Here is a 19,179-nt window from a genome sequence, read left to right as displayed (position 1 = left end):
GTGTCACTCTAGGAGACACCTCAGCTGGAGGTTTTGGGCTTCTTCATGGAGGCCCTGACTAATTAGCATATGCAAAGGAGGCATAGCAGGGTCCCACCCACATGCAGACTTCAGCACCCTCAACCTATTGTGGTGGTGTTCATGGGCACATGGAAGGGGAGTATGAGGTGCTTTCTGGCCCAGGGTCCTTCCAGCACATTCTAACTTGCCCTCGGGCTTCTCTTATAGATCCATTTCCCTGATGTGGAGCGAGTGGAGTGGGCCAACAAGGTAAAGGGCAGGGCGGGCACTGAAGGATGGTCTTCTCCCCTCCCTTCTCTCCCAATCTCCAGGGGACCTAGCCAAGAAAGATGGTACCTTTGCTCTCAGGGGGCTGAGGGCCAATGCTGGGTGAAGACCTTTTTGCCCTATTCTCTCCTTTCTGCCTAATTCTCTTTGTCCCCTTGACTTGATTCTGAGAATCCCTTGCTGGAAAGCTTGGTCTCTGTGGTGAAGTTATTGCACAGCTGTGGCACAAAAGGTAGAATAGACAGAGAAGCAGAGAGAAAAATGCAGCTCTCTTTACCACCTCCCTGCACATCCTGCCTAGCACTTACTGACATATAGCAGATACTGAGTATGCCAGCCCCGACCTGCACACCTGCCTCTTCTGTCAAGGGACCTTGAACGTCACTGCCTCCTGGGGTGGATGAATAGGAAACAAGAGTACCATCGGGGCCATTGCCTGAGTAGGCTAGTTATTGTCAGGATGATTGCTGGTAGATCCTAAGAGAAACCTCCTGGGGTGGCCCCTGACCCAGAATTCATCCCTGCAGTGAAACAGTCTGCCTCCCAATCTCCCTACTCCTCCCAGCCTTTCTGTAAAAGTGCATCCCAGGCTGGGTTCAGGTCCGTCCAGAGGAGCTTTTAACCAGAGGTTCCCAAATCCCCTTTCAGGAAAAAAGTTATTCAACTGCCCCACAGAAACCTACTTGTGTATGCAATAAAATAACAAGTGCCCCACAATTGTACTCGATGCTTCTACCCCTAGATCATTCCAGCCTCTTCACTGGGATAGAAACACACACACTTTTTTTTTTGTTTGTTTATTTTTGTTTTGAGGCCACACCTGGAAGTGCTAGGACTTATTCCTGGCTCTATGCTCAGGGATCACTCCTGGCAGTGTGTGGGAACCATATAGAGTTCTGGAGATGGAACCCAGCTCAGCCCCAACCAAGCTTTCCAGCAAGGGATTCCCAGAATCAAGTCAAGACGATGAAGAGAATTAGGCAGAAAGGAGAGAATCGGGCAAAAAGGTCATCACCCAGCATTGGCCCTCAGGTAGCATTTGTAACGTGATGGGGAAAAGGACCCACTTTCTCAGGAAGCCCCTCAAAGAGATGGGAGGCAATAAAATGTCCCGAAATTTCACCACTGTAGACTCTCCCTGCGAGAGTTCAGCAGGGAAAAACAACCTCTTTAAGTGTCAGAGAAACTGGGGCTTCTGCCCCAAACAGCCTGTCAGCTCCCACCCTGCCTCCTCCTGTCCTGACCCCAGGTCCTAAGCTCTGCTCCCAGAACAGCATCATGAGCCAGGGCACACTAGCTCATCAGGCTCAGGTGAAGCACACCCCTGTGGAGGCCAGAGCTAGAGACAACAAATGAAAGTGCTTGCCTTGTGGGAGGCTGACCAGGTTCAACCTCTACCCCAAAATACAATCTCCAGAGGACCACTAAGACTGATCTCTGAGCATAGAGCCAGGAGGAAGGCCCAAGCATAGTGTGGCCCCAAAGCAAACCAAAACAGGAAATCTACCCCTAGGAAAACAAGTTTCTCTCCTGAGATTTTCCCCTAAGCCTCTGTGGCTTCCTACTCCTCCAGCATGGCCTCAGAGCAACTGCTTTAGCACAGATGAGGGCATCCTGGGATTCAATCTAAGGGGAGCATCTTCCTGAAGCTTTGCAAAACCACAACATATCTTGGGGTCCCACAGCTTGTGCCAGAGAGGCTCAGCTGCTGTGGTTAGTGATGTCTGTGAGACAGATGCACAGATGGACCATAGGCAGGGTGGGGGGACATCGGAGGAAGAGTGAGGAATTCTTCCTTACCTGGCAACCAGGCGAGGGGGTTTGAAGTACTTTGCACAGCCTGACACCTGGGGACCCTCCCTTTGTGGCAGATCATCTCACAGACGTGGCCCTACTTCAGCATGATCATAGAGAACAAGTTCCGGGAGAAACTCGAACCCAGGATCCGGGGCAAGAGTGTCCACTTGAGGTCCTTTTCCTTCACCAAGCTCCACTTCGGACAGAAGGTGGGTGCCCCTGAGCCCTCCTCCACTTCCTGGCCTCTGCACATCCATCTCTCCTGGCTCTATGGACCCTTCAGGGTGAAGGGAGGTTATGGGAGGAGAGGGATAGAGGTTCTAAGGATCAGAACAGAATCCATTAAGTCCCACAATCAGCCCCCCAAAGTTCCCAGGGGTGAAGCAGGGGTGTATATCGCTTAGCTTGGGTCACTTGTTTGAGAAATTTGTGTTAGTTGACAGGAATGTTCACACTTCCTTGTTTGTTTTATTTGGGACCACACCTAGAGGTGCTCAGGTCTCACTCCTGGCTCTGTGCTCAGAGATCAGGGGACCTGATGGAATGCCCATCTGCCTTATCTCGCTAAAGCCTTACCCATTGTACCATCTCTCCAACCCCCAAATTTTAAAATATTCTTATGGGAGCTACACCCACTGCTTCTGAGGGGCCCTGAGGTGCTAGGGATACAGCACAGGACCTCACCCCTACATGGTACCTGTGTTGACGAAAGGACCCAGATCCTTGGTCCTTCACACTTGTCTTTTTGAGCCACATCTTGTGGTGCATAAGGGGTAATTTTAGCTCATTGCTCAGGGCTACCCCTAGAAATGCTCAGGAGACCATGTGGAGCTATGAATGGAATCAGAGGCTACAGAACACAGAGCATGTGCTGGGCTCTTTGAGCCAGCTCCTCAGATCATCTCATGGTTAAGCAAAACTTTGAAACCTACCACAGCGGGGGAAGGTACAAAGTTGTTGGGTCCCGTTTACTCCTTTATTGATTGTTTGAGTATCCGCAAAGAGCTCCCAGAATAAGAAATTGATTCCCGCCTCTTGTCCCCTTTTGGGGGCAGATCTTGGTAATATTTATCCGCAGCAAATAATCCACACAGACAGGAGGGTTAAGGGGTAAAAGGTTGGGAGAAGAGAGTCCTTTGTCAGCCTGCTGCTAGCTCCAAAACACACCTAGAGCCAGCCAGCCAACTCTGGCAAAAGACCCCCAGCATCTCGCTCCCAAACTATTTATTTGGCTCTCAACAGCGCCCCACCTGGAAGGTCAAGGTGGTACAACAGGCAAAGAATAATCTTTTATATATATATATATTTAAACACCTTGATTACATACATGATTGTGTTTGGGTTTCAGTCATGTAAAGAACACCACCCATCACCAGTGCAACATTCCCATCACCAATGTCCCAAATCTCCTTCCTCCCCACGCAACCCCCACCTGTACTCTAAACAGGCTTTCCATTTCCCTCATACATTCTCATTATTAGGACAGTTCAAAATGTAGTTATTTCTCTAACTAAACTCATCACTTTTTGTGGTGAGCTTCCTGAGGTGAGCTGTAACTTCCAGCTCTTTTCTCTTCTGTGTCTGAAAATTATTATAGCAAGAATGTCTTTCATTTTTGCAAAGAATAATCTTATGGAAATATTTTCATATACAACATAAGGTACCAAGTTTTGCCGGTCCCTGTGACAGGGAGTACCCTCTAGGGAGTGGGGAGGTGACTAGAAGTGTCTCATTCTCTAATCTTCGATGGCTGACAGGCTATGTGGCAAGTCCTCTTTGGGGTCATTGGTCCCCAGATCTATGTTTCAGGCAGAGCTTCTGTCCCCTGGCATCCCTCCCTTCTCCTGGGGTGACTTACTGTGACCACTTGAAGCTCATACCCCAGGCCAGGAGCTCAGTCTGACCTATGTCTGCCAAGTAGAGACCTTGTCATCCAGACTGCTTGGGAACACACAGGTGTGGGGGCATAGCATGTATACCCAGAATCTAGTCATCCAGATAGGCCTGAGCCATGGATGGATGTTCTGGCATTCAGCCAGGACCCAACTCTCCCACTGTCTATGAATCCATCTGTTTATTTCTGGCTTCATTCTGAGTGACGTTATATACAAGCACTGTGGGCAGATGGGTGTAACCATGACACTTCTTTCCTGTCCTGTCAGAGACAGATGATACCTGGCAAGGCACACGCCCTATGGTGGAGGAATGCATGAGATCAGGAATGGGGGGGGGGGGCATAGCAGTTCGGGAAGACTTCCTGAAGGTATTGGTGTCTGAGGTAACTTCTGAAGAGTTCAGATGGCTAAGAGCTAGGGACCCTGGGGGTACTACTGGTGGCAGGAGCAGAGGGGTGATTGGACCACATAGAAGGACTCAGCTTTGGACCTGCAGCCTAGCCAGCAGGCCCAGAAGAACAAAACCCTTTATATTTAAAATTTTATTTTGTTTAAAAATTGTTTTCTTTTTAATTAAAGAACTGTAGTTTACAAAGTTATTAGGGGGGTGTTTTGTTTTGGGCTCACACCCTGCAGACTCATATGGGATGCTGGGGAGAGAAACTGGGTTTGCTATATGCAAAACAAGTACCTTATCCACAGTCCTGTCTCTCCACCCTCCTCTACAAAGCTACTGATAGTTGAGTTTTAGGCATATAATAATATTCCAACACCACTCCCACTACCAGTGTCAACCCCCTTCACCAGTGCTCCTGTGCTATCATCCCTCACCTGCCATCTTGGCAGGCGCATTAAAGTTCAGTGGTTTTAGCTTAGGTCTTGCATCTTCAGTGTTGATGGGTGCATGCTTCAAATGTGCATTTAGACTCCCTTATCCTTCAAATAACTTCAATATGTCCACCCCCCTGCTCCCTCTTCCCTTTCTCATCTTCCTTTCCACCTTGATTTCTTTTATTCACTCTCCTCCTTCCTAGATTCTGGGATCAAGGGTAATCTAGACACCCCCTTTACTATGTTACATTTCCTCATACAATTATTTTATATGCTGCAGATAAGTGAGATAATACTGTGAGGAGAAGAAAATCTTCATGTTCCTCTGTCCCCCAACCTGTCCCATTCCCCCAACCCCTCATCACTTTCCTCTCCCCATGGAAGCTGTAGAGGACCCGCATGGGTTTGGCCAGGATCCCCTATTCTTGCATAGGCACAGGAATATAGCTGGTGCCCCCCAACTCCTCAGCCCTGCACAGCCCATGGCACTTATGCTCTTGGTGATTTAAATTCTTAGAACCCATTTCTTCCACTGAAAGGACAGTCGAGGGGTGCCAGGTACAGAACCAAGGTACCACATATGTTGAGGAGTCACAATCCCTGCAGAAGTCTGGCTGCGTCCCAGGGACCAAACCCAGCCTGGCAAGTACTGTGCCAGCCTCCCTGCCTGCCTAATGTAAATGCACCACCATGCTAGTGTCCCATGGATATCCATGGGTGTCCCTCCTCTAAGAAGGGACTCCAGGTGGCAGCCGACCTACTGGAGTCTCTGAAGATAGGCGTCTGGGGCTGACCTCTTACTTGTCCTCACAAGTCGGCCAGCTCCTCCAAGTCTGCCTGACAGGGGCCTGAGAAATAGCACAGTGATAGTGTGTTTGCCTTGCATGCGGCCAACTCGAGAGGGACCTGGTTCAATTCCCGGCACCCATATGGTCCCCCAGCCTGCCAAGAATGATTTCTGAGTGCAGAGCCAGCAGTAACCCCTGAATACCATTGGGTGTGGCCCAACAACCAAACAATCAGTAAATAAATAAAGTTTAAAAAGAAAGAAGTCTGGGGCCAGAGAGATAGCATGGAGGCAGGGTGTTTGCCTTGCATGCAGAAGGACAGTGGTTCGAATCCTGGCATCCCATATGGTCCCCAGAGCTGACAGGAGCGATTTCTGAGTGTAGAGCCAGGAGTAACCCCTGAGCGCCGCTTGGTGTGATCCAAAAACCAAAACAAAACAGAAAAGTCTGCCTGACTACCGCGCTTGGCTGCTCTCGGAGCTCCTGATACCCTCTAGTGGCCAGATAACAGCACAGGTAGCACTTCATCCTGCCCAACCTCGCCTAGCTGTCTGAGCTAGGGGGTCATGCTGACTTTGTCCGAACACTTCCCTTTCCTGTTCCTCTAGTCCAAGAAGGCAAGATGGCATTCAGTGCGGCAGGAGTGAAGACCGGGCTGGGCTTTGTAACGAGGGAAGTGGGGAAGCCGCATCAGGTGTGGCCCAGAGCTGGTCTTGGTTTGCCTCAGCCTCGAGGACTGTCACTTTGAGGGGTGGTGCCCAGCGGCACCTGCCAGAAGACCACCCTGACCCTGACCCTTGCTTTTCAGTGCCCCCGAATCAATGGCGTCAAAGCCCACACAGACCGGCGCAACCGCAGGCGGGTGGTGCTGGACCTGCAGATCTGGTGAGCACTTGCAGAGCAGAGAGGGGCTGGGCCGCAGCGACTGGACTTTGGGGTGCAGAAGCCTCTTCCAGTACAGCCCCATTCTAGGGTCCTGGGCGAGCGCGAGACCCTGCTTGAGAGGTTGAGTGGAGGGTTTGGAGAATGAATGGACCTGGCCATTCATTGCTAGTCCAGCAATCGGACTCCACCCAGATCTAGACATGACCTACTGTATGGGCGGTCCCCGGGTGGGCCCTGGTGGAGGTGAGTCTGGCCTGGTAGAATAGGTGGGGTCTGCTGGGTAGGCAGACCCGGTAGGAAAGTGGGCCTGGTGGGGAGGCAGGTTCTTATAGGGGTAGGGCCTGGTCAGGGCAGTCTGTGCAGGTGCCTCTGGCAGGAATTAGCTGGAAGGAGCAATAGGGCAGGAAGAATTGGGGTCTCCGACTCAAGAATTCACAGAGCATGAAGCACAGACTATGAACCTGCTCTTATTGGCTGGTGTGCCCAGCTCCCAGCCAGTTGAGTGGTGCTGCCCTGGGGTGCCCACATCTCCTTACTTTTGGTGGCCTTTCTGCATTTTGGGGCCTGGCCCTTCTGCCTGTGGCCTGCAGTTTTGGCCACTGCTTCCTCCTGTTTGATCCTTGAGTGCCTCATCATGGCTACCTTGGGCTTGTTGCTTGGTTGCAGAAATCCTATTAGTAGCCCCATTTCCACTCAGTGCCCTCTCTCCTCCCCATGTCTGGAAAAGGCCTCAGAAGGGCTACTTGAGGGAGCCACTAGAGTCTGTGAGAGCACCAGATGCCCTCCATGCCTTGGGCTAGTGACAGTGCTACCTTTCTTGTGCTAGTGGCTGGGGTGTGGCAGTGGTGCAGATCTCCTGGGCCTGAGTCAGTTCCTGTGCAGAGCCCACACAGGCTGAGGCTGGAGAGCCAGAATGGGGTCCTCTGACTCCCCGCCCCTATTGCAGCTACATTGGGGACTGTGAGATCAGCGTGGAGCTGCAGAAGATCCAGGCCGGCGTGAATGGGATCCAGGTGGGGGTGTCCTACTCATTCCTTCCTTTCTGGCCTGGGGTGAAAGTGGGGCTCAGGCTGGAGCAGGCTGCAAAAGTGGGGGGGGCAACACAATAGCCCAGAGGTTGTATACTATCTGGACACTGGGGGGGGACAGGTCAAGATCATAGAGTCAGAAAGTGGGGGCTCAGCCTGCCTAGTTTGTAGAAATACCCCACAACAGGCTCTGGCTATGCAGAAGTGAGAGCCAGAGCTTAGCACCCAGGTAGAGAGGACATAAGATGTTTGGCAGGGCTCCCAGGCCAGCAAGTCTCGAAGGAAGGATGGTCTCCTGGTAGCGGGCAAAGTGGGGGTGTCCTGGCTTTAGCTCAATGGTGTGACCCCTGCTGAGATACAATAACCCTGGCAAGTGGGGTGCTTAGGACCATGGAGAGGGGAGTGGGGCCTCACATCATGCGTCCAGTTGCAGGGCACTCTACGCATCATCCTGGAGCCCCTCCTGGTGGACAAGCCCTTCGTGGGCGCCGTGACCCTGTTCTTCCTGCAGAAGCCGGTGAGCCCCAGGCCCCACCCCTAGGCCAGACTTTGCTCCTCCTTTCAGCCCACAAGGCTGTGAGGTGGGTGGGTGTCACAGCCGCTCCCAAACAAAGCAGCTTCTCTGAGTGAGGAGAGGCAGGGCTGAATTTGAGCCCTCACAGCCTTGTCGCCAGTCTGACAGCCCTCAACAGGACTGGGAGGTGCCCTCCCCTGTCACCCCTTCATTGGGCCCTCTGTGCAAATGGGTATGGAGCCCAGCACTGAGTACTGGGCTTCTACCTTCTTCAAGTCTCACAGCTCCCTTATGCCCCCTCCCAGCACCTGCAGATCAACTGGACTGGTCTGACCAACCTGCTGGACGCACCCGGAATCAAGTAAGGCAGCGTGACCAGTGTGGCCAGGCAGGTCTGCAGTGAGGAAGGGGAGCAGCCCCAGGCCCCTGTCTCCCTTAGAAAAAGTGTGGGAGCCAAGGGTGCTTGGTTCTGGGCAGCACATGTTACACACACACAAACACACACACACGTGTAACAAGTATTCTTACAGGTGCACACATGCATCAACACATGTGCACTGTATCCACCCAACCACATGTGTGCACATGGATCTACATGCATGCACACACCTGTCTGCATGCATGGACATGGACACATGCATTTGTATGTACATCCACATGTATACCATGCAGCCACATGTCTATAGATACATGTATACCCATACATGTGCATGATACATATGAATGTACCTCACACTCACATGCACATCCCCTCACATGCATCCTCACAGATATCTGTGAGCATGGACACCCAGGATACTTCCATCACACCAGGAGCAGGGACAGTGGCCCCTCAGGACTGGCAGAAGCCCCATGGGCAGACTTGCCAGACTATGCTCTGCTTTTTAAGACTGTGACCTCAGCCAAGTTACTCACCTCTCTGAGCTCTTCCTCATTTTCAGGAGAGCCCGGTTCTGTCTTGGGGTTCCCAAGAAAAGAGGGGCATGAGCACAAGTCTTTCTTTTGACCCCATTTACCCTCCAGAACTCAGATATGAAGTGAGGACCCAACGGGCTCCCCACCGTGATTCAGGAGTGCAGCCCCCCCCCCCCCACAAGAGCTGGTCTGGGGAATTCATTCTTCTTCTTATTATTTTTTTTGGTTTTTGGTTTTTGGGTCACATCCAAAAACCCAAAAAGCAGTGCTCGGGGGTTACTCCTGGCTGTCTGCTCAGAAATAGCTCCTGGCAGGCAGGGGACCATATGGGACACCGGGATTCGAACCAACCACCTTTGGTTCTGTATTGGCTGCTTGCAAGACAAATGCTGCTGTGCTATCTCTCCGGGCCCTGGGGAATTCATTCTTCCTGCCAGGTTCCGGGCCCCCAGAGCAGCAGAGAGGCTCAGAGTGCCCAGGAGGCCACACCTGCCCCCAGGCACCACAGGGAGGGCCCCGCTGCCCCACTACCCACCCCTCACCCCAAATGAAGGGCCTTTAGGAGTCTTCAGAGGTCAGTGCCAGAACCCGGAGGAGGAGATGAACAGGCATGTGGCTGCATGGTCCATGAACAAATAAACCAAGGGTTTTAGGGCCACCTTGGGCGGCACAGCTCAGTCGGGCGCTGAGGCTGGGCTGGGGCGTGGAAGGGGCTCCCCAACCGGCTCTGCTCCCCACAGCGAGATGTCGGACAGTCTTCTGGAGGACCTCATCGCCGCGCACCTGGTGCTGCCCAACCGCGTGACGCTGCCGGTGAAGAAGGGACTGGACGTGACTCGGCTGCGCTTCCCTCTGCCACACGTGAGCTCTGGCTTTGGGCATGGGTTCGGGACTGGCCCCCACCCCCCAGATCACGGCAGCCCGGTGGGGGCTGCAGGCATTCATTCAGTCAGGAGACACTCGGTCTCCATCCCCGGTGCATGTTTGGGGATTAAAAATCTTGGTTCTCCTGGGAAAGAGCATGGGGGGTAAGCCAGGATGTAGGGCTTCCTAGAGGCTCAGCTCAGGGCCTCCCAGGACAGCCTTGGCCTCTGCACAGTTTCCCCAAGTGCACTGCTTCTGGCCACAGTCATCAATAATAGTGGCTGGGGGCAGGGGGGAAGGATACACCCCCAAGGCTAATCGAGCCCACTGGAGCCCCTCAACCTGGCTATTGCCTCTGGTGTGGCTGTCTCCAGATGACTGTCCTCTTCACCCATTCCTTTTTTCAAGCCCATCTTGGCTCCCTGGAGGGCTTTCCTCTCAGGAGACTCATTCTGACAACCTAGGGCTCTGCACCCCACCTCTGTTACCTGACAGGAGCTGCATGCAGTGAGGGTTCCCAGAGTACTTCTCACTCTTTGCTGGCCACAGCAGCTTCCCTCTGGCCTTTCCTTTTTGCATGTGACCCCCATGTGGTTGTGGCTTGTCCCTTGCAGCCCCCCTCTACATCCCTGAGCATCCTACCAAATGTCTGGTGCATTTCTCCCTACTGGACTTTTAGGGGAGTTTCTTTTTTTGGGGGAGGGAGGCTACACCCGTTTGATGCTCAGGGGTTACTCCTGGCTAAGTGCTCAGAAATTGTCCCTGGCTTGGGGGGACCATGTGGGATGCTGGGGGATCAAACTGCGGTCCTTTCTTGGCTAGCACTTGCAAGGCAGACAACTTACCTCTAGCACCACCTCGCCAGCCCCGGGAGTTTCTAAACTGCAGTAGGAGTTGTACCTGTATTTCCAGATGGAAATGAAGGTCCAGCCACCACCAGAGGGGGGATCTTTAATCCCGGACCCTGTGCTTCCTGAGGTTCTAACCCAGAGTGTGGGGCTGGGAGGCCCCAGGCTGACCCACTGCCAGCAGCAGGCAGTGCCCACAGGGCTGGGCACACCCCCCTGTGAAGGAAGAGATAACAGAGGATCCAGAGGGTATTTTTGCAGAGGAATGAGGTCCTGTGGCTGACTGGATTGGGGCAGGCATAGAGCATGACTGGGAGCCCTGCTCTCTTCACACCAGCTATGTGTGTATGATGCTTTGGCTCTTGAGCTGGCACTGCCTGAGAGCAGCCCTGAGCCTCAGGGGTTGGGGACCTTTTCCAGGGAGTGATCAGGGTGCATTTGCTGGAGGCGGAGAATCTGGCCGAGAAGGACCACTTCCTGGGCATCCCAGGCAAGTCAGACCCCTATGCCAAGCTGAGCATTGGCCTGCAGCACTTCCGCAGCAAGACCATCTATAAGGACCTGAACCCCACTTGGAATGAGGTGTTTGAGGTGAGTCCCCTCATCCATGCTTCATGCCCTTGGGCTGATCTTGCCCTCAAGGCTCTCTCAGAGCCCCTTTGGGGAGGTCATTGGGCCAGCCACAGGCATGCAAGCTGCCATGATTCTCCTTCCCATATCTTCGTGGCTCCAAGGCCAATTCCTTCTGCACCTTGGCCAATTTTTCTGGTCCAAGAGGAACTTTGGTTTTAATCCTTCTTGGGTTAGAAACTAAAGTGTTTTTTTTTTTCTGTTTTATTAGGCCACTTCTAGAAGTATGTAGAGCCACTCCTTGTGGTGCTCAGGGGACTGAACCTAGGGCTCTCACATATTAAGCCAATCTTTTAGCCATCTTTCCAGGCCTAGGCTGAGGTCATAATGTGCTGCAGACGTCTTGTGTCCCTAAGCAAAACCTTAGTGGGGTCAGAAAACCTACACGAAAGAAAGCAGGTTCATGAGACAGATGAATATGAAATATGAAATAATTGAGACCACACAAAATGCATTGTATGGGAACCCACGTCTGTGAGACGAGAGACAATTTTACTTTTCAGCCGATGACATTTTAAGCACAACTCTGGTATGCAAGGTAATTTCAGGGAAAACAAAGGGCAGAGGATTGTTAGGAGGGACAACACAATGGTACCGGACCCTAGAATCTACATTATCAAATATCTACCATCCCTGCTAGAGGTAACGCAAAACATGAGCTGGAGATGTTTTTTGGGTTAGCAAAAAACAGGTTTTTCAAGAAACAGGAGGAAAGAAGCAGGTTAAAAGGAAAGAGAAATCAGGGGGACAGAAATTATTGTTTACCATCATGGAGCTAGACCCAGAAAAACAAGTTGCTGGTGCCAGGTTATACTCAAAGTAAGAATTACAAATAAACTAGCCAGCGGGGAGCTTTTTGCGGGCTTTCTTTGGTACTGAAATTTCTTTGTGACTGCAGGATAGCTAAGGCCGAATTTCTATAGTAGAAAAGGAGACAAAATTAAATAAAAGGAAAAGAGAAAATGTAATGTCACAGCCATGTCAGAAATATAGCCAGTAATCTACACAAGGGTCAATGATTGACTTCTCCAATGGGCCTTCTGGCAGATATTTCTTGGGAGGAAAATTAGGCACTGCACCAGGTAAACCAAAAGCCACGTCTGGCGCGTGCTTTCCTAATAAATAGAGACATGCATGCTGCATGCCTCTACAATAAGGTTCCCTACAATCTGAGTGGCGGTGAGGGGCCCCTATCCTGTTTCATATGTGAAAACTTCTCTGGTGACTATATTCCCCAGGCAGATTCAACAGCCACCTGTCCTGGCTGGCTCAGTCTGCAGGTGGGATGCCCAGTCTCTGCTTGCTCCTGGCACATGGCATTAGTCATGTTCACTCTTTCCTTCCAGCTCATCGTCCATGAAGTTCCTGGGCAAGACCTGGAAGTTGACCTTTATGATGAGGATGCTGACAGGGATGACTTTTTGGGCAGGTGAGGGCTGAGCTGGGCCCCCACCTGATTTCTAAGGCCCAGTACCACACCCCACTTGTCCCCTTCACACAGTGTCTATGCCAGGACACATGCTTCCCTGGGAGGCCTCAGGCCACCTTGTGGTTCCCAAGACTGAGACTGCGGGCACTCAGGGGATGCTGAGTTCCAGAGTGCAGGGGCCCTTCACAATTGCACGGTGGGGTTCACTGTGCCTGTCCCCAATGCTACTCCCTGCTGACTCTGCTGGAGCTGGCAGGACCTCTTCCCTGGATCCTCAGGATGATGGGCTGGTGCTGTCTGGAGGCCCCTCTGGTCTCTGGAAATGCACCAGGGTGGATCTCCACAGCGGAGCTGACACATCATGTCCACAGCCTGCAGATATGCCTGGCAGATGTCATGACCAACAGAGTGGTAGATGAGGTAAATGACCCACTGCTACCCCTGGTGCTGTTTCTGTGCCCTAACACAGCATGCAAGCTTTCTAGAACCTTCTCTCCCAAGTCCCTCTGGCCCCAGGTCCATGCTCATCCCATCTGGGCCCAATCCCCTTCTCTTCACCCTGGACCCCAGAATGGAGCTGCTGAAGGAGTCTGCAGTAGCTCAGCAGCCCTGTCCTAAGTGTGCCCCTTACCCCCTCCCCCCAGTGGTTTGTGCTGAATGATACGGCCTGTGGGCGACTGCACCTTCGGCTGGAGTGGCTGTCACTCATCACAGACCCCGAGGCTCTGACTGAGGTGCGTGCAGGGAGTAGGCTCTCCAGCAGGATGGGGGTCTCACTTGGTCTCCTGAAATAGCATCTGCTCTCAGGTGCCAGAAGTTAGCAGGTCCCCCACCCCGAGGATCTCCTGGCTCTGCTCTCAGCTTCTATGTAGAGCTCTCAGCCTCTGTCATATATGTGCCCAGAGCTGGCTGGAATGCTATGTGTGTGGTATGGGTGGGGGCTGGGGCTCCAGGAGCCACCTGGGCACCCAGGGAGGATCTGTCTTCCCCCAGGACCATAGTGGTCTGTCCACTGCCATCCTCATGGTCTTCCTGGAGAGTGCCTGCAACCTGCCGGTGAGTGGGGTGTGGGACCCTGGCAGGCCACCCAGCACCCAGCTCTTTCATGCATCCTTGTGCCTCAATTGCTCTCTCCCTGTGCTGCAGAGAAACCCCTTTGACTACCTCAATGGAGAGTATCGGGCCAAGAAACTCTCCAGGTTTACCAAGGTGAGTGCCTGTGTGTGCGCTTGTGTGTGTGAGAGTGGGTTGGGGCAAGGAGTAGAAGAGAGGGTGAGGATGGGAGATGAGGTGAGGGTGGTCCTTGCACCCTTTGATGTCATCCATTTGCAGAACAAGGCCAGCAGAGACCCCTCTTCCTATGTCAAGCTATCGGTGGGCAGGAAAACTTACACAAGCAAGGTAAATTGCCTGGGGAGCTGCCCCATGGGGATGGGGTCCTGGCCCTTTCCAGAACAGCAGAAGAGCAGAGAAGTTCTAACTGCATGTTCTCACTAACACTTGGTGCCATCTCCCTGGGCTTCCTGTCATCTCACAAAGCCATCATAGTATGAGCCTGAGTAAGCCAGAGGCAAGGACTTTCCCTAGGAGAGCAGTCAGCAGGGGATGGGAGGTAGCTCATCTTGGCTCTAACCTGCCTCATGCATCAAGAATTTTGGTGAGGGGCTGGGAAGGTGGCGCTAGAGGTAAGGTGTCTGCCTTGCAAGTGCTAATCAAGGAACGGACCGTGGTTCGATCCCCCAGCGTCCCATATGGTCCCCCCAAGCCAGGGGCGATTTCTGAGCACATAGCCAGGAGTAACCCCTGAGCGTCAAATGGGTGTGGCCCAAAAACCAAAAAAAAAAAAAGAATTTTGGTGGGTCCAGCCCCCATAAAGTGAATACTGATGTGGGTCTGATAGATCCAAAAAATCTTCCTGCCTTGAAGACCTTCATACTGTACCCTATGATTTTTGGGGTTTGGGAGGCTGACACAGCACAGGTTCCTGCCCCGCCACCACTTGTGACCCTCGGATGTACTACCTCCTATCCCAGACATGTCCCCGAAGCAAGGACCCTGTGTGGAGCCAGGCCTTCTCCTTCTTCGTGAACAATGTGATGGCCGAGCAACTGCATGTGAAAGTGAGCTTGGAAAGGACTCCTGGAACACAGCTGGGAGATGTCTGGATGCAGGGGGGGGAGGGGTGTCACCTGAAATGCACCCTAAGCAGGTGCATGGAGAGAAGTTGTCAGGCTGCTTTGCAGAGGAAGCTGCAGTCTGGGGTCCCCAAGGGACAGGCTGTAATGGGCAGACCCTGAAAGTGTCTTCCAGCTGCATGGCATCCACATTGTACCCCCAGAGTAAAGTGTACTTAATAATGTATTTAAAAGGCAAAAAGACTATTCACAAGAGACTAGATGAGTGTCTCCACATTACACAACCAATGTGTATCCAGGGTCTAGTGGGCAATAGTGGCAGATATGAATCCTCAACCTCATCTCCTTGCCCCCAAGTAGGGCATGGCAGCTTCTGAGCTCTCCTAGCCTCTAGCATTAGGCAACTAGGCCTCCTGAAGCCTGTAACTGTCCCCCAAGCCCCTGCATCACTCTTCCTGATGGGACTGAGCTCTAGGTCCTGCCAGATTCATTTTCAAACCAGGACCAGAAGTCACTAGAGCCCGCCAAGGTGCAGCCATGCTGGGTGGTGGGGAGGCGGGGGTGAAGCTGCTGGACCTGACTGTCAGCATGTGACCTAGGTGCTGGACGATGAGCAGGAGTGTGCTCTGGGTACGTTGGACTTCGACCTGTGTCAAATGCTGCCCTGCGCAGACCTTACCCTCGAGCAGCGCTTCCAGCTGGACCACTCGGGCCTGGACAGCCTCATCTCCATGAGGCTGGTGCTTCGGGTACCTCTGACCCTTGGTGCTCCCCTGGGAGGGCAGGTGGAGCCTGAAAGAGGCTCCATTTGCATCTGGACGAATGGCAGCAGGAGTTTCCCCTTCAAATTCTGTCTTCTTCTTCCTTCTAGAACTTCTTCACTTTGTGGCATCAGTCTAATCTCCCCCATCCTTTCCCATCTCTTTCTCTCCTGCTGCTGCTGCATTCTCATGGCCTGAATCCATCTAGTGGTCCACAAACTATGGCCCACAGGCCACATATTTTATTTGTTCCGATTTTATTTCTTCACTTCAAAACAAGATACATTTAGTGTACATAGGAATTTGTTCATCGTTTTTATTTTTACTATAGTTTGGCCCTCTAACGGTCTGAGGGACAGTGAACTGGTCTCCTGTTTAAAAAGTTTGAGGATCACGGATAGACCAATGTTTTCTTTTGCAATCTTTTCCCACCATGGCCCCTCAGACCTTGTTTCCTTCCTGTTGGCCACCAGTTAGCCCAATTCTTGTGCCATAGCCTCTACTTATGCGATTTTCATCTATACCCTCTTGGAGTATTCCTAATTGAAAAATACTCCTTTAGACCATTACTTCCTTCTCTGTTTATACCTAATCTGTTGTTTATACTATCATTTTTATTTAAAATAAAAGTTTCATTTTAGGGGCCTGAGTGAAGCATAGCAGGGAGGCATTCCCCTTGCACACGCCAACCCATGTTCGATCCCTGGCATCCCTTATGGACCCCAAGCCCACCACAAGTGATTCCTGAGTGCAGAGTAACTCTTCAGCACTTCTGGATGTGGCCCCAAAACAAACAACAGTAACAAATATTGAAAAAAAATTATTTTCATTTCTAATGTCATGTTTTTCTTAATTCACCTTATCTTTTTATAAGGCATTTTTTATTATTGCCATTCTATTCCATAATATTTGAAAATACTTGATATTATCAACTCTGTTAATTGTATAATCTGAAGATCTCGAGAGTTAAATGTTATTGTGTCTGCAGGTGATTTTCCTGTTTGGAAAATCTCTCTCACTCTGGGGCTTTGTTTTGTTTGTTTTTGAGCCATACCTGGTCATGATCATGAGATAATATAGGGTGCCAGGGTTTTGAATCCAGGTAGGCTGGGAGCAAGCAAATGGCTTATCTGATGTATTATCTCTCTATACTTCATCCATTCATTTCTTTTATTTTTGCTTTTTTTTGGGGGGGGGGCACACCCTGCAGCTCTCATGGGTTACTCCTGGCTCTGTGCTCAGAAATCACTCCTGGCAGGCTTGGGGGACCTTATGGAATGCCTGGGATTGAACCCAGGTCCATCCTGGTTCAGCAGTATGCAAGGCAAACGCCCTACCCTACCGCTATGCTATCATTCCAGCCCCATCCATTCATTTCTTAACTAAATTTGAAAGCCCCAAAGATAGTCTACATGTGAAACCAAAATTCAGAGGAGATAGGCACTTCAGTGAGTACTCTCAGGAAAGATGCTTTCCTTGTTGTGGTCTCTTTACTACTTTTTTTTTTTTTTTTTTTGATTTTTGGGCCACACCCATTTGACGCTCAGGGGTTATTCCTGGCTATGTGCTCAGAAATCGCCCCTGGCTTGGGGGGACCATATGGGACGCCGGGGGATCGAACCGAGGTCTGTTCCTTGGCTAGTGCTTGTAAGGCAGACACCTTACCTCTAGCGCCACCTTCCCGGCCCCTCTTTACTACTTTTTTAATGAATCAGCATGAGATATCTGATTACAAAGTTTTTGATGGTTGAGGTTCAGTCATACAATGTCCTAGCACCCATTCCTTCACCAGTATACACATCCACCAACAGTGTCATCGGTTTCCCTCCAGCCTCTATGGCAGTTTTCTTCTCTTTTTCTTTTGTCCCCCTTTTTTCCTTTTAGGCACTATGGTTGAAATACTGTTATTGAAGGCATACCATGCATATAATTTTACCTTCTTTAATTATCCATTTCTCATCCAGAGTGATCATTTCTTATTATCATTGTTATAGTGGTCCCTTCTCTGTACTAACTGCATCCCCCCTTCTTTGAGGTAAGCTTCCTACCAGGGACCAGTCCTCCTACTCTCACTTTTATTATCTGTGGGTATTCTCATAGTGTTTTTTTAATATCCCATAAAATGAGTTGATCATTTTATGTCTGCCCCTCTCCTTTTGACTCAGTACACTTAGCATGATACTCTTTGCGTCTAAGTAAATGTCATACTTCATTTTCTTAAAGGCTGCATAGTATTCCATTGTATGGACCATAGCTTATCTGCTCATCTGTTGTGTTTTAACTTGTGGGGTTCCTGGCTCACTTATAGCTGTGGTGTTTCATTTTATTGGCCTTTCTGAACTAGAGACTTTTCAAAAGTATCATGTCATGACATGTTCCCTAGGAATGAGAAAGGAATGAAGCAACAACCAAAGTCTGAGACTTGGGTGCCAGGAACACAGGAATGTGACTGCCTAGGCCTCATCCCTGGCCTCATCCCATCCTATCCCATCCCATTCCATCCCATCTCATTCTATCCCACCCCATCCCATCCCCTCCCATCCCATCCCATCCCATCCCATCCCATCCCATCCCATCCCATCCCATCCCATCCCATCTGCCTCATCCTGCAGTGATGAATGAGGGGACAGCAGGCCACAAGGGTGACATGAGGGAGGGTGAGTGGTATTGACTCTGCTTGGCAGGTGTGACCATGGCCAGGTCCCCTGTGGGTAGCGTGTTTCCGAGTAAGCTGTGGGGAAGGTCAGATGGAGCGGCCTTTGGGGGGCCAGGAGCAGAGCGACTGAGCCAGGGGAGGCCTGGGGAAGAGCAGCTAGGGGCAGGGCTGGCAGAAAGAGACTGAGCTTTCAGAGGATTGCTCTTGAAGGGAGAAGGTACTGTTCCTCAGTGAAAATGAGAAGTTACAGTTGCCCGAGGAAAACCAGAAAAGGGGTGGCCGCATCCCTCAACCAACCTGTCATCTGCTTGCAGTTCCTGCGCGTGGAGGAGCGAGAGCTGGGGAGCCCATACACCGGCCCTGAAGCGCAGAAGAAAGGCCCCCTGTTTGTTAAGAAGGTGCCCACCCAGCAGGGCCAGGAAACCACACACTCAGGAAAGGGAGGCGCAGACCCGCTTTGCCCCCCTGCTGCAGCTTCTGCTGCCAGTGAAGAAGCCTCAGAGAGGACCCCGACCACCACAGCGCCGGGCCCCCAAGAGACTGGTCTCGAAGAGCCCCAAGGCAAGGACAGTGCCAAAGGGCTCCAAGCACCCCAGGGAGAGAAGAGCTCAGCCACCATCTTCCTGACCGTCCCCGGCCCCCACTCTCCAGGGCCCATCAAGTCACCCAGACCGGTGCAGGGCCCCGCTGCCCCATTTGTGTGGCCGCCCCACGGGCTGGCCTCCAGCGTGGCCTCGCTCAACTCCTTGACCTCCTGCTTTGATCTGACCAGCCACAACCTTCACCTCGAGTAGGCACCTTTCTGCTGGTATTTCCTCAGCTCCCCTGGTGCCAAGTAGCCTCCCACTGACCCTCTGCACGGGTGCCGGTGGACCCCAGGAGGGGGTGCGCTGTGGGAGCTCATGCCATGGAGTG

The 19,179-nt window shown here is 51.7% G+C and overlaps 1 protein-coding gene across 1 annotated transcript in view; it reads left to right on the top strand.

Moving 5' to 3' along the window:
* ESYT3 (extended synaptotagmin 3) overlaps positions 1–19,179 on the top strand; it is a 41,752-nt gene that overhangs the window by 15,468 nt on the left and 7,105 nt on the right. Inside the window, exons 2-18 of the mRNA XM_049775246.1 lie at positions 229–270; positions 2,160–2,294; positions 6,408–6,484; positions 7,431–7,497; positions 7,940–8,029; positions 8,332–8,387; positions 9,682–9,802; positions 11,074–11,244; positions 12,630–12,712; positions 13,084–13,132; positions 13,357–13,446; positions 13,706–13,768; positions 13,859–13,921; positions 14,045–14,113; positions 14,746–14,832; positions 15,447–15,596; positions 18,579–19,054. Of these exons, the coding sequence (XP_049631203.1) occupies positions 229–270; positions 2,160–2,294; positions 6,408–6,484; positions 7,431–7,497; positions 7,940–8,029; positions 8,332–8,387; positions 9,682–9,802; positions 11,074–11,244; positions 12,630–12,712; positions 13,084–13,132; positions 13,357–13,446; positions 13,706–13,768; positions 13,859–13,921; positions 14,045–14,113; positions 14,746–14,832; positions 15,447–15,596; positions 18,579–19,054 (1,889 nt within the window). The remainder of the gene's footprint in view (positions 1–228; positions 271–2,159; positions 2,295–6,407; positions 6,485–7,430; positions 7,498–7,939; positions 8,030–8,331; positions 8,388–9,681; positions 9,803–11,073; positions 11,245–12,629; positions 12,713–13,083; positions 13,133–13,356; positions 13,447–13,705; positions 13,769–13,858; positions 13,922–14,044; positions 14,114–14,745; positions 14,833–15,446; positions 15,597–18,578; positions 19,055–19,179) is intronic.

Source organism: Suncus etruscus, chromosome 6 (assembly GCF_024139225.1).
Source record: "Suncus etruscus isolate mSunEtr1 chromosome 6, mSunEtr1.pri.cur, whole genome shotgun sequence".
NCBI lineage: Eukaryota > Metazoa > Chordata > Mammalia > Eulipotyphla > Soricidae > Suncus > Suncus etruscus.
The sequence above is the reverse complement of the archived record's forward strand: the minus strand, read 5'-3'. Positions and strand labels throughout refer to the sequence as shown.